Source organism: Lineus longissimus, chromosome 14, assembly GCF_910592395.1.
Source record: "Lineus longissimus chromosome 14, tnLinLong1.2, whole genome shotgun sequence".
NCBI lineage: Eukaryota > Metazoa > Nemertea > Pilidiophora > Heteronemertea > Lineidae > Lineus > Lineus longissimus.
Window position 1 is genome coordinate 8,729,735 of NC_088321.1, and position 27,953 is coordinate 8,757,687.

The 27,953-nt window shown below is 40.6% G+C and overlaps 1 protein-coding gene across 1 annotated transcript in view; it reads left to right on the forward strand.

Annotated features, from left to right (window-relative positions):
* The window catches only part of LOC135499100 (protogenin-like), a 139,758-nt gene extending 111,805 nt beyond the window's left edge, over nucleotides 1–27,953 (forward strand). The window contains exons 13-20 of the mRNA XM_064789760.1: nucleotides 1,878–1,979; nucleotides 2,239–2,434; nucleotides 3,044–3,171; nucleotides 4,759–4,926; nucleotides 8,457–8,663; nucleotides 9,190–9,298; nucleotides 12,720–13,038; nucleotides 13,587–27,953. Of these exons, the coding sequence (XP_064645830.1) occupies nucleotides 1,878–1,979; nucleotides 2,239–2,434; nucleotides 3,044–3,171; nucleotides 4,759–4,926; nucleotides 8,457–8,663; nucleotides 9,190–9,298; nucleotides 12,720–13,038; nucleotides 13,587–14,270 (1,913 nt within the window). The 3' untranslated portion in view covers nucleotides 14,271–27,953. The remainder of the gene's footprint in view (nucleotides 1–1,877; nucleotides 1,980–2,238; nucleotides 2,435–3,043; nucleotides 3,172–4,758; nucleotides 4,927–8,456; nucleotides 8,664–9,189; nucleotides 9,299–12,719; nucleotides 13,039–13,586) is intronic.

Sequence of the window (27,953 nt, forward strand, 5' to 3'; positions counted from 1 at the left end):
ATGTTTTGCTCTATCTCCAGAGGCTTTCTCTCTACAGGGTGGAGAAATATCCATACTCAAAATCATGTTAAAACAAAGAAACCTACCGGCAGGTGAGGTAGCTAAAAATTAGAAGCTACCGGCAGTGAAAGGGTTAAACCATCAATTTCTAGTAATTGTGCATTTCGATTCGAAAACCTTACTGATTTATGAGAAAGTGACGAAGTCATTTGTCAAAAACAGCTAAAACATTATATGGTGAAATTTGACACGAGTTACCCTTTAAGGATAACGTGACTTTTGTGCCTTTGAACAACCGGGCCCTGGTCATGTTCACCAGTTAACCTGTTTCATCTATGCTTTACATATTGTCAGCTTGTTATGGACTTCAGTTACTTTTTGTCAGAGTCTTCGATTCCACAAGTGACACAGTGTTCGTCCCTACTGTTATAGTGGGTCGGATCGCCCTAGTTGATAAGTAATGATAAATAATAATTGATTGTATTTATAGTGCCAATATTGACTTTAAGCTGTCAATGACACTTGGCCCCGCCCTGAGCACTCACAATTATCTGGATCAACTCCTTTGCTTTTGCAAGGCCCAAGAAAAGGGTCTATACAATCATAAATGACTAGATTGGACTTCTTCAGTGGCTTGCTGTCAATATGAAGCTTGTTATACCAGTGTACGCGTCACTTAATGGCCAAAATGATGCCATTCTCCAAAGAAGAGGTGACAATGAATTCCTTTACTTTTGGTGAAAAAGAACTGTGTTAACAGTCAAGGAGGATTCCGCGGTGACGTCAGATCATGTGATCACATCCCATATTACTGATCACTATGGCCAATCAGATTCAGTCTACTGACAGCACCAGCACTGAACACATCTCCACGTCCCACTGTCTGGTGCGCTCCTGTACACAAAATACCAATAGACATGAAATATGCAATACCTAGTACGAATTCTTCCTGTGTAAAATAAAATTTACAGAGCAGATTGACTTCCACGAATAAAAAAGTCGTTTGGCGTGGCCAAAGTGCGGAAATAATGTCTCCGCTAAAATACACTACGAAAGACACTAGGTAATGCACTACGCGATACATGGTAGAGATGTAGTTGAGTTTGTTATTGTTTTGACTTAGAAGCCCGCCCATATCATAATATATTCATGAAGTATGAACTCATTTCTGTCCCATTCAATGCTAAGAACAGTCAATTTCTCCTTAAATCATCACCGAAACCGCGATATCCGCAGGAAGATTTCGCTCTCGTGTCCGAAAATGCATGATCTTACAGGGGCGCTTACTCGACAAATAGAGGGGATCTATGCGATTTTTAGGTCCTAATGGTCTCGAACTTGTAAAATCTGTAACCATGCCTCCAAATCCCATTATGATAATGAAGAGATTGCCCCATATTTGGGAGACTGTTTTGAAACCATCGCTAATTTTGGAAGATCGGTGCCCGGCTATTTGGTTTTAAAAACCCTATTTTTCCCCATCAAAACAGCACTTTTCATTATTCAAATGATAACTTATTGTCTGAAGACTTATTTCATAGAAGAAAAGTACTAATAACTCATGATTTGATGCGAAAAATCTAACTTTATTTGATGACTTGATTTTCCTTTGGCCATGGATCGAGTTTGTTTACAATATGCAGCGCCATCTTGGAAAAGCCGTGACGCCACCGCGGAATCCTCCTTGGTAAACAGTAAAACAAGTCTGTTTTGCAAGTGTCTCCACCTGGTGTGAATTCAATGCACTCGCACTTTAAAGGAGTTTTATCATTAATATTTTTTTGCAGCTGCACCTGGTGTAAATTCTCTGTACCAGCGTTTAATAAGTTCAGTGAACATGAGCTGTTATCTTTAACTCTATCTTCTTTATTTTACAGCTGCCTCCACCTGGTGTGAGTTCAGTATACTAGCATTTAATACATTTGGTTATAGTCCGCAGGTGGTGAAGTCTGTCAAGACCAAGGACCCACCCGTCAATGGTGAGTACAACTACAACATTTAAAAAAAACATACTGTAAACCCTGAAATGTTCGGGGCCATTTTATTGTGTGGTTTTATAAAATTGCAACATTTGCGTACTTTTAAAACCAAATAGCAGTAATTTTCATTTTCATAAGACTTATCTAATCAAAAAAAAGATGTGATTTGTAAAATGCATGCAGAACAATGCTATGATCAATTTGAGGGATGTTAGAGTCACATTTTGAAAATTTGTGACCCAGCTATTATATCTTCCAGGGACGGATCAAGTGGATGAGACACCCGTCCTCCTCCCACCGCCTAGCCCGGTAAAGATCCGCGGGAAACCCCTTGGCAACAGTGAGATTCTTCTTGAATGGGAGATGCTACAGCATCCGTTTCCCATAACCAACTACACGATACGATACTACGCCGTCACACCCAACGAGGAGAAGGATGAGAAATTGAGTGAGAGGTGAGGGCGCCATCTATCTTTTAACTAAGTGATATTTACCCTTTAACATTAATATTATACACTATAGTATGCCAAATATTTTTTTAATTCTAAAATTTTTCTGATGACCTGTTTTTAAAAGACTGTAGCTTGAAACAGAGGGGAGTTAGATTCCTCGAAACTGCCATAGAAGCAGCATACTACCTGCACGCCCTCTATCAGTAGGCGGGAAAACTGCAGAGCAGACGATCTTTTCAATGAAACTCAATGAATAATGCATAGGTGCTGTCGCAATTCGGCGATGTTGGCAGTTAAAGGGTTAAGATATTGAGCCAAGAGCTAAATGTCGGAACAGGCTGTCTCATCCTAAACTCTGCTTGGCTCGAGCTGTTATTCCACCCAAAACCTTGGCAAAACACCTCGGTTTGGGTCTACATTTTAGCTCCACCCTGGTAGTGTTTGGTAAGACAACCAATACCTAGAGTTTGGTATTAATTCCTTGAACAATGTAAAATATGAGTGGAACACCTCTACAAAAAGGCTTTGGGCTCCATCTGACAGTGTACACAGCACCAGTGTGTCAGTGATGCCACCTTGCCACACTATGACAAACTGAAACTTCCTTTTCAGCTCTGGTATGCGGTGTCTGTTCACCAACCTACGGTCTTACACGGTGTACGAGTTCTCAGTCTGCGCACATAGTCAGGGCATCCCTGGGCCGTTCAGCAAGAAGGTCAGAGTCCGCACGCAGGAAGGAAGTGAGTATAGCCACAACGGTTTAAAGGGACAACTTGGGCATGAGATGTGTTGGTTTCCAGCAGGATCGTGACCTCTCCTAACAGGATTGAAATTGAAAAATCATTGAACTGCAATAAATAATGCACTAGAACGGGGTGTAGCTATAGACCTGTCTGAAATTGACAAGCCATTGCAGTCAGCAACACCGGTGAAAATCATAACTTGAGATCAGCATAATTGTGATACTAAAAGAGGCAGCGCATGGTGGCAAAGAGTGGTGTCATCCCACGCCCAAGTTGTCTCTTCATAAACTATAGGGTTCATGGGAAGCACTTCATGTCAACCTTTTGCTCACATCTGTGCTGTTTTCGACAAACAAAGTCAATCTCTCTCCCTGTATAGTCCAGCTGTTATATCACATCAAATCGGTTTAGCTGAAACAAAGTTTGTCAATGCTCCAGGCAGCTCAGCATTTTTGTTTATGTCGATGAGGTGACTGAATATTCATCTATTGGGATTGGTCCTTCAATTGTCAATCAAATCGAAATTGAAACATTCAAAAACATGTTTATGACTTGATCTACTCCATGCTAGGGAATATACTATGTGGTTTGGATACTATGAAGATCGTCTGCTTGAGGAGAACGAGATACACCTTGAACAATAAAATTTGAATCACCATGGTGGATAGGATCGAAGGCCGACTGTTATAAGACCTCCCATCGCAAACGAATATTTACTTTTTAAATACTCAAGAGGTCATTAGAACTTTAAATGAAAGAAATTTTAATTGGCAAATCATGAATAACTTGACTTGTATCTGTTCAACTTTGTAAGTACTGACAGCCTGAAAATAGCTAATCATGTTTTAGGATGCTGGTTCATGAAAAAGATTTGAAAAATCTTCAGAGTACATGTAGTTTGCTATTCGTCACCCTTGAGAATCAAAATCCTGAACTCTGGACCTCAGATGCCGCATCCATGTTCCAAACAGCTCTCCTCTCGAAGTCGCAATAACATTTTAATGTGCCCTGTGCATTCGTTTCTGGTGATAGGGACCATAACAGTTGACGTTTCACATTGGAGGTTCTGCCCGATTGGCTGCAAAATGTGAAAAACTTTTTGTTTTTCATTCTTGCTTTAGGATTGTTTGCTTTGTCCACCCAGGAGAGATATGGTGCTTGCAACCAGTCTTTCGTAGGCCCCTAGAGCAGAATGTATACACCAGTTAGATACTACCATAGGTATGCCATGGGAGAGCCATTTTTGCCTAGAAACTATTGACTAATGACTTGAAATTCGGGAGTTTAGGATTTCAAGAGTCCAGGAATTAGATTTTCAAGGGTGTTCGTACTTTGAGGGTTAGAAATAATGATGTTACATTTTAACATGACAGTTGGGACTCGTATTTTTATAGACTGGGTGCGGCTTACACACTGTTTGCACATGTATTGTGCGGTGGTTGGTCATTGTGCCCCAGGTTGGGTGTAAGTTGTACATAAGGATGCTGCTCGTCGCTTGTTTTCTAGTTGTGTGTTTGCACTTTTTGAGTCACCCTGAATTTCAATCATGAATGAAAGATAACGTTTGCATTACTGCTATTGCAGCTCCATCACCTCCAGTAGGCTTATCCAGCAAGGTGCTGGTCCCCGGCATTGTACGTCTTGACTGGCGCCCCCCAGAGGAAGCGAACGGAGTCATTGTATCGTACATAATTATGTACAACATGGACAAGGACCAACCAGAGTTGTATTGGCTAAAGAAAATACAGAATGGTAAGTTGCCATGGTTACATTTTCACTGTTCCCTGATTGAGGAGCCATCTTCCCAGGGGCCATCTTCTGACGGACTGAAAGTTAAAGTGATACAATGATGTGATTTCCAACTTTGCGGAAATACGTCCGTTTTTGGCTCACCTGTGAGCCTTTACCATCACGCAGCGTCTGTCGTCGTCGTCAGTCGTCGTTAGACATGGGTGGCACGTTTTGTTACCGCTAAAGCCACTGAACTGAAACTTAGTACACATGTACCCCTTGGTGACCACTACTCAGAGACCAAAACGCGGTCTCATATGTTTCACGGTTTGGCCACCAGGGGGCCAAAGGTAAAAAATGAAGAAATGCGTTTTCTCCCTTATTACTGGTCCGAAAAATTTGAAAAAAATATGGTAGGTACTTCTACTAATGGGACATCACATATCCTCCGGGTTTTTGATTTGACCTAATTTTCAAGGTAAGATAGGTCAAAGTTCGCCGACGGCACCGCTGTTAGTCAATGGTGGCACGTTTTGTAACCGCTGAGGCTATTGAACTCAAACTTGGTACATATATACCCTTGGGTGACCTTTACTCAGAGACTGAATCGTGGCGTCATACGATTTACGGTTTGGCCAATAGGGGGCCAAAGGTCAACAACTGATTACCACACCAAATTAGACCTTGTATTTACAAATGCACATCATGTGCACCATACAGGGATCATTGACAATTGCTGGTCTGACCATAAAATGATATATACAGCTTTACCAATGTCAGAATCACTGACTCCATAGCCTCCCCTTCGACACAGGTGAGCACATGGTCCCTGGACCATTTCATTAATTGTTGATCACAAATGTAAAGCTCAAATTTTTCATTTTTGATTAGATTTATTATAAAATCGCTGTTTTAATCGCGTCAGACTGGCCAACTGCAGAAGATGTTTTGAAAAACCCGCACTAAGTCACGTGACCTCATGACGTCACAACATGAACAAGTCAGACCGTCGAGTATTTTCCTATTCGCTCTAGGAAGAAGCTATATCCGCAGTAGTTCGCATACACTCAAGAAAATCTAATGAATATTAAATGAGGTCTAAAAATAGTTTTAGGAATACCATTATTATGACGTCAGCGATGGAATTTCCTGGTTGGACTAAGGAAATTTATGATGAAATGACTAGGACTGTTGACTGGGGGGGGGGGGGGGGGGGGGCGTCCCTTCCCTTACTTCGTTACTTCGAGATTTTTTCCAAATGTGCTGGAAGACCCCCAATGGCAGACGAATTTGGAGTTGGTTCTCGAAGTTGTGTTCCGGCGGAGCATCAGGAGGAGAAGATGAACCACCGGCTGGTGACCTCTTGACTCGAACTTCATGGTGACGGCCCGGTTCTTTGATAGGGTCGGTCACTGGTCAGGCCAGCGGAAAACCCCAACACCTTCAGTTTTGCTGGTGTTGCCGCAAAACATCGTAGCACAACGCCACCAGACAACCCTTTTCTTCTTCTTCTCCATAATCTTCAGTTCTTATCGTGTATATATTGTGTAAGGACAGGATGGAATGTCAATGGTCAATGGCAGTTGTAAATAAATGAATGAGATTTTTAGCTCAGCTGACTAAGTCATCCGAGCTTGTCAAATAAGTTGTTCAGTGGCGTCCGTCTGTCCATCCATCCATCCGTCCATCCGTTAAACCCATGGTGCACATTTTGTAACCGTAAGACCTAGAGACTTCAATTTTGCATTTCTGGATACTTCTGGTCAAACTCTACTTTCAAAACAAAATTTGTCGCCATTCGACCTACTTCCTGCGAGCGAGAGTGCATGAAGGAAACTGGCCTATATCGGCCTAGGAGCAGCAGAATTAGTCGAAATATGCTCTAATATTAAGATAAAATTCTTGAAAATCTATTTTATTGAGAAAAAGTTCAAAATTTTAACAGGAGAGGGCGCTACCTGCCTTTTAATTATTTCTGCCGATTCAAATTCCTGCCCGATGACGTCAGCCATCAATGAAGTCTCCTATTTGCCAGTTCTCAAAACATGGCAGCTACACAACAAAAGCAGTAGCTCCAGGAATAATCACTGTTCACTTCAGCTTCGTAATCGATTGTACCCCCACTTTATTGTGTTTTGTGTGGTGTTCTTATTCAATCAACGATGTAAGGCCTTATTATGTTGGTTTTAATTGAGAAGGTGCATTATAAGCGGCGTACGAAATACCGAAGCGGAGACAAAATGGCGGCATGTTGTTTACGCCATGTGCAGTAATCTTGGAGCTCAATGACACTCAAGTACCCAATTTTCTGCTTAAAAAGTAGTCTGGTAGGCGATATTATCACCAGTTCGTTTCAGTGGTGGTCATAAGGTCTTTAGGGACTACTTTCAGAAATTAGTTCTTGAAAATTTGGCCACAATTCTGTGAAAACGATATCGGAAGTGCATGCTCTGTTCGTGATGACATCGCCGATGTATTTTGAAGTGGAGAATTCCCACAGTATGTACAGTGAATCGGCATGATTCTGTTCGCCTATTAAGTTTTAGTTCTACGATTCTTTCATGAGTAAAAAGTAGACATTCTAAGCAATACAATAATGTCACTCCCATACGAATTGATTGGAAATTGAGGGAGCTACGGCATTCTGTTCGGCAACTGGCAGCGCTGAAAAAATACATTGCATACTGTACAATACCAAATGGCACATTTTAAAAAGCGCTCATTGGACAACGTAGGGAATCACCAGAAATGACGTCATCGCTGGTCTAAATAGAAAACTACGGTGGCGCAGTAGAGCACAAGAAAAGGTTTAGCATTAACTTCGTCATGCAAGCTTCAGCAACAAAACGATTTTTCATGAATGATTTATTTGATCATCATCAGCTTGTTTCCCCTGATAGATAAAAATGATTTACAATTTCCATCAAAGTTTTCTATTTTGTGTATAGTCACATGTTATTTAACTGGCAAGGAGCCAAGCAGTTTTGAATATTCGCGGGAAAATACTTCGTACTTGTAAACGAGGCTATGACAATGAGTATGCTCATTCATGGTATAAACTTCATGTTTCGGTAAATATTTTCATACGATGATTTCACCGAATTATGGCCAGGATTGAGGAATGAACAGTGGCATAATTATGTCAACCAAAAACATTGGTACCGTAGTGAACGCAAAAGGATATCAAATACCATGGAGCATGCCATTTTCATGCATAATGAACTAAACACCGGGAAGATATTAATGATATTAACTCAGCTGAGTGCCAGGCCCTTGGGCCTCTTGTTTAAAACCATCAATTTCTAGAAAATGTGCATTTTGATTCGAAAACCTTACCGATTTATGCGAAAGTGACGTAGTCATTTGTCAAAAACAGCTAAAACATTACATGGTGAAATTTGACACGAGTTACCCTTTAAATGTAGACCTACGTCAGTGGTCAACAAATGACTTTCTAAAAACGTAGATTAACTGCCATGGTGGTGAGAGAGTTGAGAAGGCCATTTTTCATCTCAAGGGTGTCCTACTGAGAATGTTCATCTTCATTGCAGGTTCGAGTACCTCGGTCCGCCTTGAAGATCTAGAAATCGACAAACCATACTACTTCAAGCTGCGAGCGCAGACGAGTGCTGGAGAAGGTCCGCCCACGCCAGTCCTCGAGGTGAAGATGTGTGAGGGTCCGCTGTGCCGGCCACCCGTGCCAATCCTGCCTGGTGGCGGCGGTTCATCCACGGTAGCTGGGAACTCTACCTCGACACGTAAGTGATATTTCGAGCTGTTTATGAAAGATTTTCATGGCGTTCGATTATTCATGATGCACTTCCTCTGGTGCTCGTTCAAGGTTTTTAGGCATGGGCAGTAGCGATAACTTCAGGAACAGTGTTGGGCCAGCCCAATGTCATGTATATTTTTCGGTATGATTTTCTGCCACAATTTATATCAGATTTGATTTTGAGACAGGATTTCGCAAAACCTCGAAGACGTCTTGGCTTGTGATAAAAATGTAGTCACATTGCAAGTAACTGAGCCCACTAAAAGTGTAAGACTTGGGAGCTGTGATTTGAATACCCCGAAGTGAGAGGATGCTGGTTCTTTTCTTCTTCATACCACTTTTCATGAACACTATAAGCTGTCAAGATTGTGCGTAAAGAGCCAATTGGAATTGAAATTAAGATCATGACGTAAATGGCGATATAGCACAGAAGTGGCGATACAATATCGTGCAATGTTACATATGGCTTGGCAAATGTTAATGTTTGATGATTCATTCCTGTTTTTCTGCAGCGACTGAGGAGAGCGGTACTGGAGACCAGATGATGGGTATCATCATCGGCGTATCCATCGGTGGTAGCTGCATCATCATCTGTATCATAATCATTACACTTTGGAAAAGGTGAGCACAACAAAACTGCACCAGTAACAATGGTCACTAAACAGTTAGGTTGAATGGCAGTATTCATTTTTGGTTCACCGGTACGTCGTCCGTCATATCCTATTTCAAATATGGTGGCACGTTTCTTAACCGCTAGGGCTATGGACTCAAAACTTTGTATGCATGACCCCCTAGGTCAGATGACCTTTGACACTGAATTTCAGTCCGGTCTGATTCTTGACTTGGCCACCAGGGGGCCAAAACTGAAAACATAAATAGTGTGATATCTCACTTATTAGTGATTTGTTTTTGATGAAATTTCTATGGTAGGTACTCCTAGCAAGGATATATCACAGTCATGTCATACGTGTTTTTGATTTGCCCTACTTTTCGAGGTCACAGAGGTCAAATGGCGTAAATTTGCCATTGGAGTGTGGTGGTACGTTTCTTAACGGGTAGGGCTATGAGCTTGGAAGTTTTTATGCATGACCCTCTAGGTCAGATGACCTCGTACAGCCAATTCTGGTCTGATCTGATTCTTGACTTGGCCACCAAGGGGGCCAAAACTGACAACACAAAAAGTGTGAAATCTCACTTATTAGTGAGTTGTTTTTGATGAAATTTTTATGGTAGGTACTCCCAGCCAGGATACACAGGGCTTCGTACTTGTACGTAATTTGCGTATTTTATACGTAGACAGAATTGGTTTCTACGCTCTACGTTTTTTCTCCATGTTTGTACGTAATTATTTTTCCTCAAAATACGCTAAATAAATGTCAGAATACATTTCTATAAAGTGTGTTCTACGCGTTTTTTTGTGATTTGTACGTAACCCACCCCGTGCCCCCCACTCTTTTAATTCAGCCCCTCCCTCCGACCCTTACAAGTATTGCCGACCTGCCGGAGTTTCCTGTGCCCGCGTGCTTTCTCTATGGTTACTCCATGTACTCAGCCTCATTTGGCGCGCTCCGAACTTCACCGACTGACCGCCGAACAATCCCGAGTCCGCCATTATCGCCGAGCACGGTATTCGCAGCAATGTGACAGGTACGCAGTCACCGATAATCTGGATTTCCCGATTTCTAAACGGAATTATGCCATCCATAACACCCCAGGTCAAGTGCATATTATGTGCAGAAGCGAATATCAGTCAAGATTCTTTTTTTTACAGCATGATGTTTGAAAATTCTTGGCTTGAATGGCACCATGTTGAACGCATGAGCGTATGTCAGTGATCCTGTGGCGTGTGCTATGTAGGCCTACATGCATTGACATAAACATGCTTCTTGGTTTCAAATGTTTACAGTGGGGATGATTCCTCCTTGATTTTACATGAATCTCAAAACTATGATCTGCTTATTGTAGTGATGTACAAGGATTAAATTTTGATAATAAACTGTTGAAATTAGTACATTACGTTGTTGTTTATTTCTACACATTTTGTTAGTAATCTTACACATAAAATTCCTTATGTCTACACAATTTTTAGGGAAAATACACACATTTTTTGGAAATCTTACACACAATTTTTTTTTAGGGTAAGCAGCCCCGGATACATGACATATCATTGATGTTTTCAATTTGACCTATTTTTCAAGGTCATAGAGGTCAAATGGTGTAAATTGGCCGTTTGAGCGTAACTGTGGCACGTTTTGTAACTGCTAGGGCTATGGGCTTGAAAATTTGTTCACAAGACCCCCTAGGTCAGGTTACCTCTGACATTGAATTTTGGTCTGATCTTTCTCTCGACTTGGACACCAGGGGGCAAAAAGTGAAAACCTAGAAAGTGTGATATCTCGCTAATTAGTGAATCGTATCAGATAAAGTTGTTATGGTTGGTACTCCCAGCACGGATACATTACATATCATACAGGTTTTTGATTTGACCTACTTTTGAAGGTCATAGAGGTCAAATGCTGTGAATTTGCTGTTTGGGGGCCTAACTATGCCATGTTTCTTTACTGCAATGACAATTAAGTTCATATTTGTTGCACAGTATCCCAAAGGTAAGGTTGGCCTAAGTTCAGGACTTCCACATGGACATATGAAGTGCCCTATGATTAGGATACAGATACTAGTAGTACCTCAGAGTCTTCCTCGGTCATATCTCAAGGAAAATTCATTGTCAATTAAGTTGTTACCTAAATACCGGTGAGCACAATGGCCCATGGCCTTTTCATTCCAGAAAGAGCTCAATGAGACCATGTCAATAAGTTTTGACAATGCCGCCATTATACATGTATGTGTCATCATCCTCGAACAATTTCTCTCATGTCTTGCCTCTCAAAAACACTGCTCATAACCGAGTCATTTGTAACTAAATGGAAGTAGAGCCATTATAACTTTAGCCCTGTTTTAAACTGGTGATAGACATCTCCGTCTATTGAAATATTTCCGTTTTTTCTCCTCGTAAGGGTTTAATTTGCAGAATACAGTACAACCTCTCTATTGCAAACACCCATGGGACTGGGCCCAGGTGTTCGCAATAGAGAGGTTATGCCAAATTGTCCGATAGATGGATTTGAAGTTCCCGTCTTGCAGGTCTTGTTTTTTCTGTGTCGACATCTAGCGCAGAAACTTTAAACCTGTTGGCTGATCGGTATTAGCTTGTGATGTTGCGTTGAATGACGTGAGCTACTTTGGAACTCGGAGAGTGAATAATCTCTCTAGTAAAAGGTGCCCCTTTTATTGCAAAATCTCCTTGACATGTCCTGATGTGTGAAAAAACACCATAATTTCTGTCCATCAGCCACCTTTAATTAATAACTAACTTTTTCTATTTTCTCTACTAACGCATATTCGCCGCAACACTGACAAAACCGCGTGGATTTATGAGTGTCCGTTGACACAATAGGCCTATGTGATTAGTTGAAAAGATGAGTAAACAAATGCCGCGGCTTAATTAGGATACAAAAACACAATGCCAAGGGGTAATTACGTTGATTAATTACGCAAATATCACACCTGTCGGGCCTACTTGACTCTCCAAGCGCACGTGGGAAACCATTGTTTTTGCCTACTCTCCGTAATTTGGAGGGAATTGGACCAAAAATTGGCCATCGGCCTGTCCGCAATTCGGAGTAGAGAGGTGTCCGCCGTACAGAGGTTTTTGTTATTGGAAATGACTTAGAAAAAATCGGGACTGGCCGGACGTGTCCGTAATGTAGAGGTGTCCGCCTGGCAGAGGTGTCCGCTAAGGGAGGTTCTACTGTATATGTCAAAAGTTAAAATATAATTTCCCTAATTGGCCTAGAAGTGGTAAAAGTGGGCAATTTGAAAACAACATCTTAATGCGCGGTTGGGAATTTAAGGGTTAGAAATGTGAAAATGCAATTTCACAAAACCATGAAATAAAATTGCAGCAAATATTTACGGGATTACAGGATAATGTAGCTGAAACTAATAATAACCAATAACTCTATGTCCTTGTTTTCCCATATAGATGCTGTTCAGCGGCTGCCCGTGGCCCATCATCCCCTGCCCACTTTGCGGGGAGCCAGCAACTGCCCGCCAATGGTGACGCGGAGAGCCAACCAGGGCATTCGGCACCGTACCTGGAATTTGAAAGCTACACACCGATGCTGGAGCTGCTTCCGGAGAATTCCGCTCTTGACACAAAGGGCGGCACTGGTGGAGGTAATTCATCTGCCATTTTGGAACGGCGGATGAATTGTCGAGATGGCCCAACCGCAAATGGTCTGGAGGATTCCCAGCATTTGTTGGCGTCAAGCCAGATTTGGGTTGAGCAGGATAGTATACAGGTACAGTACTGTTCACAGGTAACACCTTTTATGACAAGCAGCATGCATGTAGGGTTAAGTATCTTGCTTGAGTTCAATTTGGGTTGAGTAGGATAGAATACACTGAGGCACAGTCTATTGATGACAAAATTCCTTACAGCAAGCCATAGTTGGTTGACTGTCTTAGTGGAGTCAATATTAAGGTCTCGCAGAATAGTATACTGGTAAAGTACTATTCAGAGGTAACATGCGTTGAGCTTCCAACACAGTTTTAAATTGTCTTGCACAAGCCGAGTAGGCTTGATCTGATAGGTACAGTTGTGATCATAAGTGACTCTGAGAGATGGTTTAGATGGTAGCCTGGAGTGTCAAGTTTGGACCAAATCATCTAAAATTGTAGCCTTTAACGACTCAAAGAGAAGAGATAATCCTTGAAATATGGTAGTTACAACATAATTTTGAGACATTCCCGCGGAAAGAGCAATCACATCAAATTAGTCACTCGGAAAGTTATCATGCTTGAACCAAATGGTTGATTTCCATTTTGTAAATGTAACCTTGTTTTCCAGGGCCATGACCATGAGACATCGCAGCTCCATAGTTCAGGGAATATTACAACATCAGGGAACACGTCGGTTAGTGGGCCACCGCATCCCGGTCACCCCTCAGCTAACAGCAACCACATTAATACGGGTCAGAATCAACCATGCACGTGTGAACGTGCAGTGCTCCAGTCAGAGGAGGACAATTCTAACCAATCTGGGTTACCTGGCAACCATGTGCTGTCACCTGGCAACCATGTGCCGTTACCTGGCAGCCACGTACCATTACCTGCCAACCATCAGCCATTACCTGGCCACCACAGCAGGTCAAACTCACCATTGCACCAAGATGACGCAACAGTGTGCAACTTATCAAAATCTTGTCCAGTCACTACGGCAACTACCTCATGTTTAGATGATGTCAATGGCAACCCAAAAGATGGCAGCACCAGCAGCAACATGAATCGTATGCAGGCGATTTCAGGGCAGTCTCATGACCGACTTCAAAATGCACGACCAAAACAATCAAGGAGACGAGATGCAAAGCAGACTCAGGAACGTAACTCCGTAGGTGGTACTCTGCCAAATTCTAATTCTAATTCAACACAGGGGGTCTCCAAGTCATTATCTTATGATGCCTCTGGTTATGCTCAGGTGGGACCACTAGGGGGCAGTATGGTACGGCAGCCGGATGGAAATGTGCATTGTTGAAAACCACATCTGCTCTGGAAACCAAATGCAGCATTTTTTATTATTCAGGTGTTAGTTACGGTTCCTGGTCGCTATGGCAACTACATACAAACAACCACTCCTAGCAACCTGGAGCTGTCAAACTGTGGATCTTTTCACTTCATTCGGAAATGCGGGTCATAATCATTTTTGTCGTGAAATTTCGTACCGTCGTGGAAATTTGTGACGGTGTTCTCGCAATTCAGAAATTTGCATATATGCGGAATCTCGGAGCATTGCGTGTAATTGTCATTTTAACTTTGAACAGATGTGTAGTGGCTTGCTGTGTAATAGGGTAATTAAGTCGGTGACCTTGACCTTTGACCTTCATGTTTGACCTATTAGGCACACAGGGTATGTTTATGGGGTCGTCACCAATGCGCTTATTTAAGCTGGAAACTATTTAGATTCATCAGGAAGAACTACTTTGACTCAGGATTCGATGTGAAAGCATGGAAGGAGCAGCTAACTTTCTGGTCGTCATGGCAACCTCTGTTATTGTTTACCAACAGAAGTCATGGAAACAGTTACTGCCATGTCCTTGCTCTTCTCTCTGGAACAACCCTGCTGGGGCCTGTAACTAAACTGGCTGATGTTGCCATGGTAATCGGTTCAATGTTGTTTTAGTGACAACGCATTGACATGAGTTGCCGGGTAAATTGTGCTGCCATGGTTGCAATCAAATTGTTACTAGGGAGTGACGTAGTAGCCATTGTAATGTCAAGTCATATTCAGCTTCAGACTTCAGACAGTGTACATAGGTGTTATTTAACCCTGTATACAGGTCAAGGGTTATCATGACAGCTTGGGCAAACACACATGATTACTATGGCAACGTGGGCCTGTATCAGGGTTAGCATGACAGCATGCCCGGACACTGTTACTATGGCAACAGGAAGATAGTAAGACTGGTTCCACGTGGCACCAGAAAATAATTTTTTTTCAGGAAATCACTTTTCTCTCAGTTCTTTGTGTTTTGACAGTTGTTTGATGATAAAACCAGCCTTTATTGTGTCTCAAAGTTTATTGTTGCATGTTTTTGGATGTTTTGTTGATATTTCGGCAGCAGATGCAAATTATTTTGACTTGAATGAAGTTTTGCTTACGTTGTCTTGACAACAGATCGTTCTGATGCAGTGTCGTCATTTGTAAACAAACCTATGTTGCCAATTGTAATGGGAATTGTTTTACATGATTTTGGACCAGATGTTATTGAAATATTATATTGAAATTATTAATGCAATGTGCAGGGCGCTTTAATTTCCAAAATGTTTTTAGAAAATGATTAAAATTTGATTAAAATCAATTTAAATTGAATTCTATTCAAATTTCTATTTAAAATCAGTGGATGTGCTTATTTGGAAATTATATAGAAATGTTTTAAGAATCATTACAGAAAATGTGCTCTATAAATTATTGAATTAATGGATAAGCAATCAAGTATCGGATATTAAGAATGTTTGGAAGCAATTTTCATTGAGGCTGGTTTTAAACAAATTCATCTAATTGTTTGTTTTTGTTGTCAAGATGGCCATGTGACATTTATGGCCAAACATTTTCCTGTTTTCTCGACTCTGTTATTGCGTTAAGGGATGCGACATTTCCAATTTCTGGAGGATTAGTGCTTTTACCCCTCCTTAAAAGGGCTTATTTGATAGCAGAGATATCTATGCCTCAGCTCTCCGTAGAACTTGGCATTTTCAAAACGGGTGAAAAATATACATTATAAATTGAAAACTTTAATCAGTTTTCTTCTTCTGTGCACTGTCCCATCCCTGTGCAAATGAAGAATTGAGATGCAAGTAACGTCTTTCTGAAAAAAAACTGAGATAGCTATGGTAAAATGTGAAGCTCACATAACCCCCATCTAAGTACAAAACCACTTCATTGCAAACCTCAAACTGAACCATTAGAGTCCTGGCAGAAAGTTGCGTTCACTGAGAAGATCTGAAAGGACTCTCAAAGGACTTTACACTTATTTCCCAGCTGAAACCTTTCAGTGAATGTCTATTTAAATGCGAATGAATATTGGGCCTTCGAACAGGAAAATGTCATGACAAATTACCTTTGAATTGACATAATGCTCCTCGAGGCAACACCTGCTGTACTAGCTTTAAGTTTGCGGTCACAATCACGGAGGCCTCATCAATGGATATATACCGGTTGTGGGGTACTTGCTCCTTAAAAATATTTTATGTTTGAAATATGTGTTGGATTCATAAGGCAGCTTTATAAAGTGGATCATTTACTGTTCACGTGGAATCATGAAATCATGAAAAAAAAATTTATTTCAAAATTTGCCAAAATAAATATCATAAGAATTTTGGGGTTTTCAGAATTTTTTTTTCTAATTAAAAGAATTTTTTTAAATCAGGTTTTCAAATTTTTTTTTCTAATTGAACAAATAAAAAATTATGGGTTTTCAGATTTTTTTTCTGATTGAAAGATTAAAAAATTTGGGGGTTTTTAGGAATTTTTTGTTCTAATTGAAGTGGTCTGTACAAGAACCCAGTGACCAGTGTTTTCAGCGAAATGGAGTTATTGGTATCATTTTTTCATCGGACTGAAATCAGAAGCATTGCTGTTATGCGGTACCAGTCTTTAGATATTGAAAATACCCTCAAAAAGAGTACCCAATGAACAGCAGTATCTCTGAGAGCAGGAACCAGGTTTATGTAATGCTTTATGCATTGGACTGTCCGTGGATTAGATAACATCATTGGGGCCAAAATTATATACTTGGGAAGTGCATAAAGCACATTTTCTCAAAAGGACAGAAAAGTTGGTTACAGAGTTTTTGCATTGGCCCCTTCAGTTAAAGGGTGACAAAAAATGTCTTTGTCGTTGGGTCACAATTTTTCTATATCTCGGCCAAGAGATTGGGAAAATACTTTGATATTATTGGAAGTTGAGGTTCTATTTAACCCCTTAACGGTAGAGCCATTTTGGAAAAGATGGCAGTTATTTTTGAAAAAGAAGTATCTCATTCGTAGCTGAAAAAACAGCTCTAACTGCTCAGTTCACTGAACACTAAAATTTTCAAAATGAAAATTTCACAAATTCGTTAATACATGTAAGTGACATCATGTGACTTTATCAGCATAATTACCACAACTATAATTAAAAAAATTATAATGATAAAAAATCTTTAGCCTTATTATAAACAGTTCGCTCATCATCAGTGAGAACATTCTCATATATAGTTATTATTGTGCAAGTGTGTGCCGTTTAATGAACAAGATTTTTACAAACAAAAGAATTTCACTCTTTTTGCCAATACCCATTGAAATCCCTGTTTATTCTTAGCATACCGGTATAACTCCAAAGATGTCGACCTTCACCTTTGATCACTCCATGTGCTTATTTGTAACTTTTCAGGAGAAATTGTATTGGAATTTAAAAATTCTCTTGGTGCCATATTTGTGGGGGTTTGTGAATTTCGTTATCAGAATGTACTTGTTTCTCCGGGTCATACACAGGTGGTGCTGAGCAGCGACGTTTGGTGACGAAAAACCTCAGCTGCCACCAGTAGGGCATGTACCTAGGCACAAGGTTCTGATAATGGTTCAAGTGAGAAAGAGCATTGTGTAAGCGCCAGACGGGCATGTGAAATTCGAAGTGCCATATTAAGCTTCTTCAAATTCTTACTGATAAGACACACCAATGTTTTACTTTAATGAATGATATTATTGTGCACATGTTTTTTACTAAGAATCTGAATTTATTTTCCCATTGGAACATATAATTCTAAGGGAAAATGTCAGTATCTGGTTGTTCATAATATGTGCCAAATATTGTCTTTTAGTTAATCGTCGTTGCGTTTTCTTTGGTAAGGATTGCCTGTATTTCATGTTAAGCAGTAAATATTGTGTAAATACTATTGTGTGTGACCTTTCGCTGTGTTGTCTTGGTAACAATTATTATTGCAACTGACTCAATAGAAAGTGTTGCTATGGCAACTGTCGTGTCTATGGCAGCTTGTCAGTTGCTATGGTGATGGTTGCTGTGGAAGCAGTTACTATGGGGATGTAAACATTTATAGACTAGTGAGCTGTCAGTCAAAAAGTGTCGCACATGTTTCTCAAATGCTCAATGTAATTGAGTCAAAGTGACTAATTCCATTTTGACTTTTTAAGCGTGTTCTTTTATGAAATATAATATTTAATCGTAAATCTCGCCCCATACGACTCTTACATGGCTTTTGTGTTGGTTCACACTCCTCTCATGAGATGATCAAGATAAAATCTGACTCATCAAATTCAGAGCAAAATTAGTAGGCCCTTCTCCGTATTGCTGATAAGTTGGACACCAAAATAAAGGCCAGTGATAAATATTAGAGGTGTATTATGGAAATCTTCCTAGCAACAACCATGACATATCTCAGGTTACTCTCTTCAAATTTCTAAGATCTTTTCTTTACGGCCAAATGTCATTTCTCCAAGGTCAAGGTCAGTTCTGAGGCCAAGGTAAATTCCAACAGGCCAAGGTTGGTTCTCAAATACCACTTTGGTTATTAACGGCCATGGTCAAATCTCTCGTGCCAAGGTTACTTCTAAAAGGCCAAAGTCACCTCTATCGGGCCAAGGTCGCTACTGAATGGCCAGAGTTGTTTCAAAGGCCATGGTCTTTTCTATCAGGCCAAAGGTCATTTCTAAGGCCAGATGCAATGTCCCTCAAGATAGGTCAAACAATCGTACTTCCTGCTGAATATGTAGAAATGCTAACAGTTGATATATCGACATGTTCAAATGTCTCGGCCAGTAAAATATGTCAAACGTGATTAATCTGCTGAATCAATAAAAATTTGTCCAAATAAATAAATAAATTTGTCTTATGAAAGATTGTAAAATTTATGAAATTTCATAAAATGCCAAGAAATGCTCACTTATTGTCAAACTATCTCATGAATCCAGGAAATCCTCATTTCTGAAGCGTCATTTAACATACATGTAGGCCAAATTAGTCTTTCACCAGGTCTAGACGTGCATAGTTGTCCCGAAAGCTCTGGACCCAGTGCACAAGGTCGTTTCTAAAAGGCCAAGGCCATTTCTCATCCCGAAAGCTCTGGATTAAGTGCGCAAGGTCGTTTCTAAAAGGCCATTAGATCCCATTCCGCGGTTGTCTATCGTTGGACAGCTCTGGACCAAGCACACACCCGCCGTGTTTCTCTATTCATAACCGATTGTGCCTCAATCTAAATGTACCACGTTTCATCATGGGTTCGCCAGATTCCCTTTAGCATCAAACATTCGCCTCTGGCTGACTTGAGATGAAATCCATTTTACATTGAAAGGGCTTCGAGCACACAGGACATAATGCAATTAAAAGGAAATTGTTGTTGACAAGAACAGAAAGACAGTGTCGCCGTCTATTATAAGAACTGGGCATCGATGGTATGTTTGAAAGGCTTTGACCACAAAGGACATAGTACACTGTTAATGTGTGGCTCGTAGATGGCAACATTGTCTACTGTGATCGTCCGAAGCTCAACTTTTTCAAAATTTCACTTATCTTTTTTGTGCTCTTAGCTCCTTGTTGTTTCTTTGCAAAAACTAAGGCAGCACTTCACAGTGCAGCATTTGACCTTGTAAGGTTGAGGGGAGGATGAGAATACGTCTGTAATGATGCAGTTTTAAAATTGTGCATCTGCATCTTGAAATATCTGATGCATTTCCGACTCTGTCAAACTTACATTCGCCCTCTGGCCTGTATTGGTGTGTGAGAGATAATTGGTGTGACACTTCTTGATTGACAGCTGCCAATTAGTCCAGTTTTGTCAATCAGGTCATTTAGAAAGTATCTTATAACAGTATATATAAATATATATTTGTCGAATTTGTAAAAGGGCTAACATGTCCCTTATTTAATTGGCTGTCATGTGACCTCGTTAGTAGCTGTAAATTGTCAATTACAGTCACTTTCAAAGACTTGAAGTTCTTACGATACCTTGAAAGTTCTTAGTCATGTGACTAGTGTTCATTAACATAATATTTAGGTTTCTTGTAATCTGATCGGCTGATGAGGTCAGGTGACACGCCTTGTTATACATGACAGGGGTTGTGGGATTTGGTGGTGTTACATGTTTTACGGAGGAAGGGACAGCAATTTAGTGGCGCGTCTTTCTAGGGGGAGTGAGGTGGACAGGAAAGAGTCTTGACTGTCATGCACCCAAAAACCAGCTATTTTAATGCTAAAACCTGCAATGATGATTGCACGCAACCAAAATTGCTTGTTTGTGGTGGCCGCGGTAGCCGCTTGCAGTGAGAATCAGTAATCCCATTGTCCTGCAATCAATATTGATTGTACCCACTGATGCGATTATCTTTTGTCGCACACAATGCAGTGATTAAAATCACAGGTTGCAGTGACAAAATTTGGCTGCACTTTTAAGTCTCGGTGTGTGAGAAGTGCTGAAGTTGTCATTAGGAAAAGCTGACTTACAAATTTTAAAGATATTGCTGTGGATTACCGAATGTGTCCTCAAACAGCTTGTAAAATGTGAGTGTTCAGAAACCAAGGGTTCAATACCGTGTTGCTTTAAGTTTCCCCTTCAAAGGCCTGCCACGGTTGTCTTGTATTCCACCTATTTTTGTGTTCACCACCTGTTTTAAGAGTTTGATTGCTCAGGCTAAGTTAGGCTGACTGCTCCGTGGTCTGAAACATTTAAAGGGAGACTAGATGTACAAGACAGAGATAGGTCAGAGCCACTAGTTGGGGATCTCTGATCTGACAGTACATTGAAACTATTCATGCTTGTATGAGGCATGTACTGTGTACGCTATTTATCCAGTTGATGGGCGCCTGTACAAAAGGCCTAAATTACACGTAATAGGCCTACATGGAACAGCTGTACCAAGACCGACTAAATAGCGCCTACACATTACTTCGTGTTGAATCAATTTAACCTAGTCCCCATCTCTGCTTATTTGACACCTAAAGATGACCAGTTTGACTGCGTAGCCTTTGCCTTTAGCCTCCCTTTGAAGAGTATCTGTCGTCTTTCTGTCAGCTGACGGGTGTAACACAACACTGATGCGACAGGAGTTGTGGACGAGGCTTACATAGAAGGATAAGTACTTCGTTTGCCCTGCACTGAGGAATGTAGAAAACATCAAAAAGTGAATAATCGTCAGAACGTGCTTACATGACCGATCATTGGAAAGTGCTCGATCGGCACTTTCTTGTGGTTCCATTTGTAAACCTATTGACATTTTCTCAAATCTTTTGCAGGTTCAGTGGTGTGCTCGTTAAGGTGTAAATTATCTCTATGTCACGGCGTAGGCAACTTAGTCCAACTTAGCCTGGAACTAACTGTAGTTTATAAAAGTACTTGGTGTAATGAATCTACCTCAAAAGACCAGCAGATGTCTGAACTCAGGGAGACACTATTGTGACATTTTGCTGGTCAAAGTCGTGTTGCGCATCATCAGTTCATGTGTACGCATCATCATAGTGTGTATTGCACATCATTGCGTTGTGTATGGTACATCAACATTTTGGGAATAGCGCATCATAGGTCTTTGTTCAAATGATCATACCAGAAAATTCAGGGCAGTAAAATCTGAAATCTGAGGTTTATTCAAGATATAGAACATTGAAAAGTTCATCTTTCTCCAAGGTTCAATGTTTGTACAAATGTCTATCCTAATTTTGCATGTTGGCTGATAATTTTGAAATGATTAGGTCAAAACTTTTGCAAGGTGATCACATTTGGGGATGGGCATGCAGCTAGAAATCATTAGAGTGGAACCTCTCTATTACGGACACAAGTGCTGTCCTTAATTAATAGAGAGGTGTCCTGAGAGGTCAAATTGAAGGGAAACCTCCAATTTGGGACCAAAAGTATTGTCCTGAATAGAGAGGTGTCTGCTTAAGGGAGGTTCCACTGTATATAAATATTCACACTCTCCAGTTAAAGTTTTCTGTTTTCGTACCCTCTACAGAGGGCGCTCTGCATCGTCACCGCCTCTTGCACCCTGATTATTTACTCAACATACCAATGAGTTTATGTCGGGAAAGTTTGAACTGGGCAAGACATGAACTGGCTGAGCTGATGTGATGGCCTAGTGGTTGAGGCCTTGTGACCAACAGCCTCTCGCCTTGTGCCTGGCACTTCAGGAGTTTGTGATTAAGGGGATACACCATTCGTAATTTAACTCACATGTTCCATGAAAATAGGAATGCAGTTATACACACTGTTGGAGTGCAGTTATTATGCATACAAATTTGCTGAAACTTGGTATGTATAATATTTGTATATCTGATGGCAATGCTGAAATTTATATTTTGTCTGTGTTTACGAAATTTGAAATTTTCAAATTCAATGACAATTACAATTTTAACAAATGACGTAGGCCTTTAAATATTGTCTCGTAAGCCAAGACTGACTGGCTCTTTGTGTAGAGATGACAACTGACATGTGAGCAAAGAGCATGGCTCATTCCCCTTGAGGAATAAACATGCCGGTACAAATACATTGTAACAGCATTCAGATTCTGTTTATTTTCAAATGGACCCTGTGTTTAGGTATTATCTAAGTACATGTATTAGACTGATCATTGGGTTGTTCCCAGGTAGCCAATTGTGTATGCTCTTCCAATGATTACATAAGGTGCAGTATATGGTGATGGCTACCTGGGGACGAAGGGGGGGCACTGATTACATTTGCTGCCACCAGGGCTACATCCAGTGCATAAGCTGGCAGCACTTGTACCTAATTCACAACCTGGCAAGAGGGTACCAGCAGAACTACAACCACAGCTATTTGGCGCTACGTGGCGCTGACGGTCAATAGGGTAATGCACTGTTGTGACAGAGACGTGATGTCAATTTGTATTTGAGTTTTGACGTCATTTTGACACAATTACCAGAATGAAAATGGAGTGTCGCCCATAGGGATGTCGACACCCTGTTATTAAATTATCATCTGTTGTCCTGTTCATTGTGTGTATCACTTGCTTTTCTGGTTAGACTAGTTCCCAGACCTGACTGATAGTGCCTGGTAGCTGGTCCACTTACGAGATCCAAATGGATTAGACATTACGCTATGCCGATAAGCTGTCCCATTTATCTGTTTACTTGCATTTAATTTTCGGAAATGAAGAAAACAAGCAGAGTTCTTTATGTCTGCACTGATGGCAGCATTGATTGCCTAACTTGATTGTCGAAAACTATTGGCACTTCAATGAGCACTTTCTGATGGTACCATTTGTAACATGACCATTCATTGGAAAGCTCTCAATGAGCACTGTCTGATGGTGCCATCGGTAGACCTACAGTTGTGACCATTCATTGAAAAGCTCTCGATGAGCCCTCTCTGATGGTACCATTTGTAAACCTGGTAACATTACCATTCATGGGAAATCTCTGCGAGCACTTTTTGATTGTAACATATGTGTTCAATGGTCAGTTGTACATTTCAGCTGCCCTTACATGCTGCCAGTCATTCCTTGGAACTAGTCAACCTCTGGTGTGGACAGTATTTATATGATGGCAGCATATCGTGCCATTTAGATTAGGGGCGCCCTCATGTGGCCAAGATGTAAACTCAGGATTCGATAGTGTAATATCAGGGAGATTCATCTCGATGGGGTTAAAATTAGAATGGCCGCCGATCGGTTCAAAATGGCCGCCAGTTGGTTCAGACTTGCAAGTCCAGTTGCCTTGGTGACGCTACAGTGATGGACAGCCCAGAGTCAACAGCTGTTAAGTGTGTTTGGTTTCCAGCAACGGTACAGGCATATTTTGACATGAAGTTTGGTTCAAGAGCACTATTGTGTGGCTTCATTCACTGTCGACATCGATTTTATTCTTCGGGCAAAACCAACTTTTGGTTGGCGCATGGGTGAGTGATCAGGTCATATTCTCATTGCCAAGTTTTGGCGCGGACCCATTGCTATCTTTGGGATTTCATCACAGGACTAGTGCCGGACTTGTGGGCGATGGCCCAACTGCAGTAGGTTATTTTCTGTACAAACAACCTGTCTGTCTGAATGAGTTTCATAGTGTGCCACCTATATGGGCGACACAAGTTGCTACCGGGGGTGTCAACACAATCTACCTTATTCATTTGATTGGTCACCATCTTATTTTGCTGAACTTCATGATGAGTTAGGAGAGTGGAGGAATTTTGTTCTGTTGTGAAACGTTTGGTCCGTTGACGAGTTTGAGTGTACAGTGTACTTGAGAACTTTAACGTCTTCTGTTTTCAGCATTTCCTTTTCTAATGAAAAGAGTAAGCAACTTCTTCTCACGATTCTAATAGTTTTGAGATGTAGCGATCAATTTTCACTTCATCATTCAAACAAACACAGCTGATAGAAAAAATACCTCATTTAATAATGGCATCACCTATTTAACCAAACGGACCAATCATTACAGTGCATTTTAACTATAAACTGTGAACAGAATAGTCCATTATGAATCTTAGGGGTGACTTTTAAAACCAAATGTGACCTCATTTTGTACACTCTCATTGGCTTACTTTGAATCTCAAATTTGTTGATGCCTCACTCATTTGTTTTGAAGTTTTCTCAAAGTTGTTACAGCTGTTACAGTTGTAACAGTTGTTACAGCTGTCTGCAACCAAAGAATGCCTGAATAAAGCACCATCATACGGGGAATTCTAAAACTAACATTCTGAAGCAAGTTAACGATTTCTGTTCAATTCAGGGAAGGAATAGTTATGATTTTTGGAGGATTTCCATCTATTTCCCTCCTTAACCATCGTCCATGGACACATGCAGATTTTTCCTTCATACGCCCATGGACACCCGCGATTAAGGGCTGACATCTGATGTGAAAGTGCTTAATCGAAACATTATTCAACTTGAGCCGATAATCGTAGCCAAACTTCTGCTCAGTGATGGAGTTATCCGTTACAGACAAGTAATGCTACAAATTTCATGTTGAAATTGCCAATTGCTGGAGTGCTAAAGGGTGAAAAGATCTTAATTTGACAGCAGAAATGGAAAGATGCCTCAGCTCACCGAAGAACTTTTTCAAAATCTGACAAAAAATAACCAATCTTATACTGTTGAAACTCTCTTTTGAAGACACCATTGGTAATGACATACGCAGTCCTTAATAGAAAGGTGTCCTGATTACAGAAGTCCTGTTGTATAGAAATGACTCCTTTGGAACCAACATCACCGTGACAGGGAGGTCCTGTGAAGCGAGTTGTCCGTCCACTGAATATTGAGACTCAAGTTATTCAGTGGCGTGGAATGGATAGACTGATAAACCCAAAATGGTGGTGCTTTAAGATGATTTTAGTCGCACATGGTCTCTTTTGAACTGAACTATTCAGACTGATTTAATACCTCAGCATTTATATTGTTGTTTTATCTAGTGCAAGATTTGTTTCGAGCCATTTTGAATTAATTCCTTAAAGGCCCAGTGCAGCTGTGTATTCATTTATAAAATACATAGTCTTGGTCACCGGTTGCGGGCTTTAAATGCAAAAGATCTGATTTCATGTAAACTTTGATCAGTTTATTCGGTAAACAGCATGCTTATTTTAGACTGTGATGGGGCAAGTTGATGCAGTTGAACATTTATTGGATTCTTAAAGGCCCAGTGCACTGGTCTTTTTGTTTTACAGCATGACCAAGTCCTGGCCACCTGTCACAGGGTTTGAGTGTCAAAGATCTGATTAGATGTGACCTTTAATCAAATTGTTAGGAAAACACCATATCTATTTGACAGTGAGTGCGATCAAGGTACTCATTTTATGAGCATGTTGTTTTTTCCCCTCATTAAAAATATTAACTCTCAGCCCGCATGCTGTATATACAAGGTCCGCCATGTTTGATTTTACAGCTGCATTTCGTATACTCACTGTTTTTCAATTCAAATTTCCTGCACTGTCACATGATGCCTTCACCTTAAATACACTCGTGGTGACTCGAGCAACATATGACAATGCGTTGACGATCTTTCCAATTATATTTGGGTTGGTAGTTATCTAATGGCGCTACAATCTGTGCTATCGTCTGCCGATTTTGAAAGTCTGATTTTCTGAAATTCACCTCGGTTTTCATATCAAACCACACGAAACGAGTTTCGGGCTGAAAGAATTAATTTCAGTGCAGGAAATGGAAGATCTACGCCTAATCAGACCAAAAAATAACTATTTGAGAGGCATAGTTTTCAATTTCATATTAGGGCAATTTCAATGACTGCATTTTCACATACATTTTTTTGTTTAATCTTTGCTCTGGGCCTGTTGCGTCCCCGCCAATCAGTGAAAGCCATGAGGTTGGACATTGGCAATGTTCAATCCCGACCCAAGTTACTTTAATGATCATTACAGTGTGTGTTTAGTTGACATTTGAAAATTAAAATTGAGAACTTGAAAATTTCCAGTTGAGTAAATATGGAATGTACATTGTTAACGATCCAGTTTTGTAGACTTGATATGTACAAATATCATAAATGCAGGGTTGCATGCATAGTAACTGCACTTTGTCAATGTTTATTTCTATTTTACCTGTGGTACAAGAAAATACAAGGAACGCAAACAGTGTATGCCTTTAAAGTCGGTAATCCTTTTGGACCATTTCACAGTAACATGGAAAGTAAGGACTTTGATTGGAGGCAAATCTCCTACCTCACTTGATATTCATAAGTAGCTAATAAATTATTCATAAGTTGCCTTATTTATGAAGTTCAGCATGGTAAAGATGGCACCTCAGTCTACCTCAGTTGGTCATACCAGTTGCCCTTCTAGAACTAACTAGGCCAGCCAGACCATGGGCAAGTCCATAACAAATATAGGGGTGACAGATGGAATCACTTAGAAGTTTGAAATCTCCAAAAGTTTGAGTTTTAAATTTTACACAGTTTTATGGCGTCGGTTCCGGATGTTCAAATATGGGTTAAAATGTTGACCAATCTAACTACGGAAATGGGGTGAGACTAATGTTATGATTGACGTTAGGCATTATTGGTGTTTGTCTCAAAAGGTTCTACAGAATTGGCTTTTTAACACACCGACATGTCCTGATTACTGTTCAGGGGCAATTTTTATCTCCATTCACTGGTGACACTGACAAAAACAATGTACAGGAATGGCGGAGGCTTGTAAGAGCAGTTTCCAGGACATCCTGGGCCCGGTTGTTAGAAAGCTTGTTAGCTTTATAACATCATGTTGACATGTTGTTTCATGTACATCAATGCACATGTACCAACATGTCTGCATGATGTTATAAGCTAACATACTTTCTAACAACCGGGCCCAGCTGGGGCAAATTCTACGTGGCCGTCAATTCAATCTCTGTCAAAGATAGTAGTATGCTGTGTGATAATCTTTGCAAATCTTCACCAAGCCGCACCATTGGTAACGTTTGCAAAGTGAGGACCAGCCTGGTTAGAGCATACATTTGATCTTTTCTGGTTTTTACGAGGGTGAAGTCAGCACCATCCTCTCATTGGGAGATGGATCAGGTGTAAGATTTCCCACCATATTTTACTTTTCGAGATGAACCCCTGCTTCACATTTCCATAGTTAGTCTGTTCATGTTGTAAAAAGCGAAATCTCACTGTGTACATGATGTGTGTACATGCATATGCATGAGAACAAGGACCAGGGTTATTAATTAAGACTAGTGTTTTGTACCCAGTGACCATATCTGGTTGACGAATAAAAACCTTTTATTGGGAGGA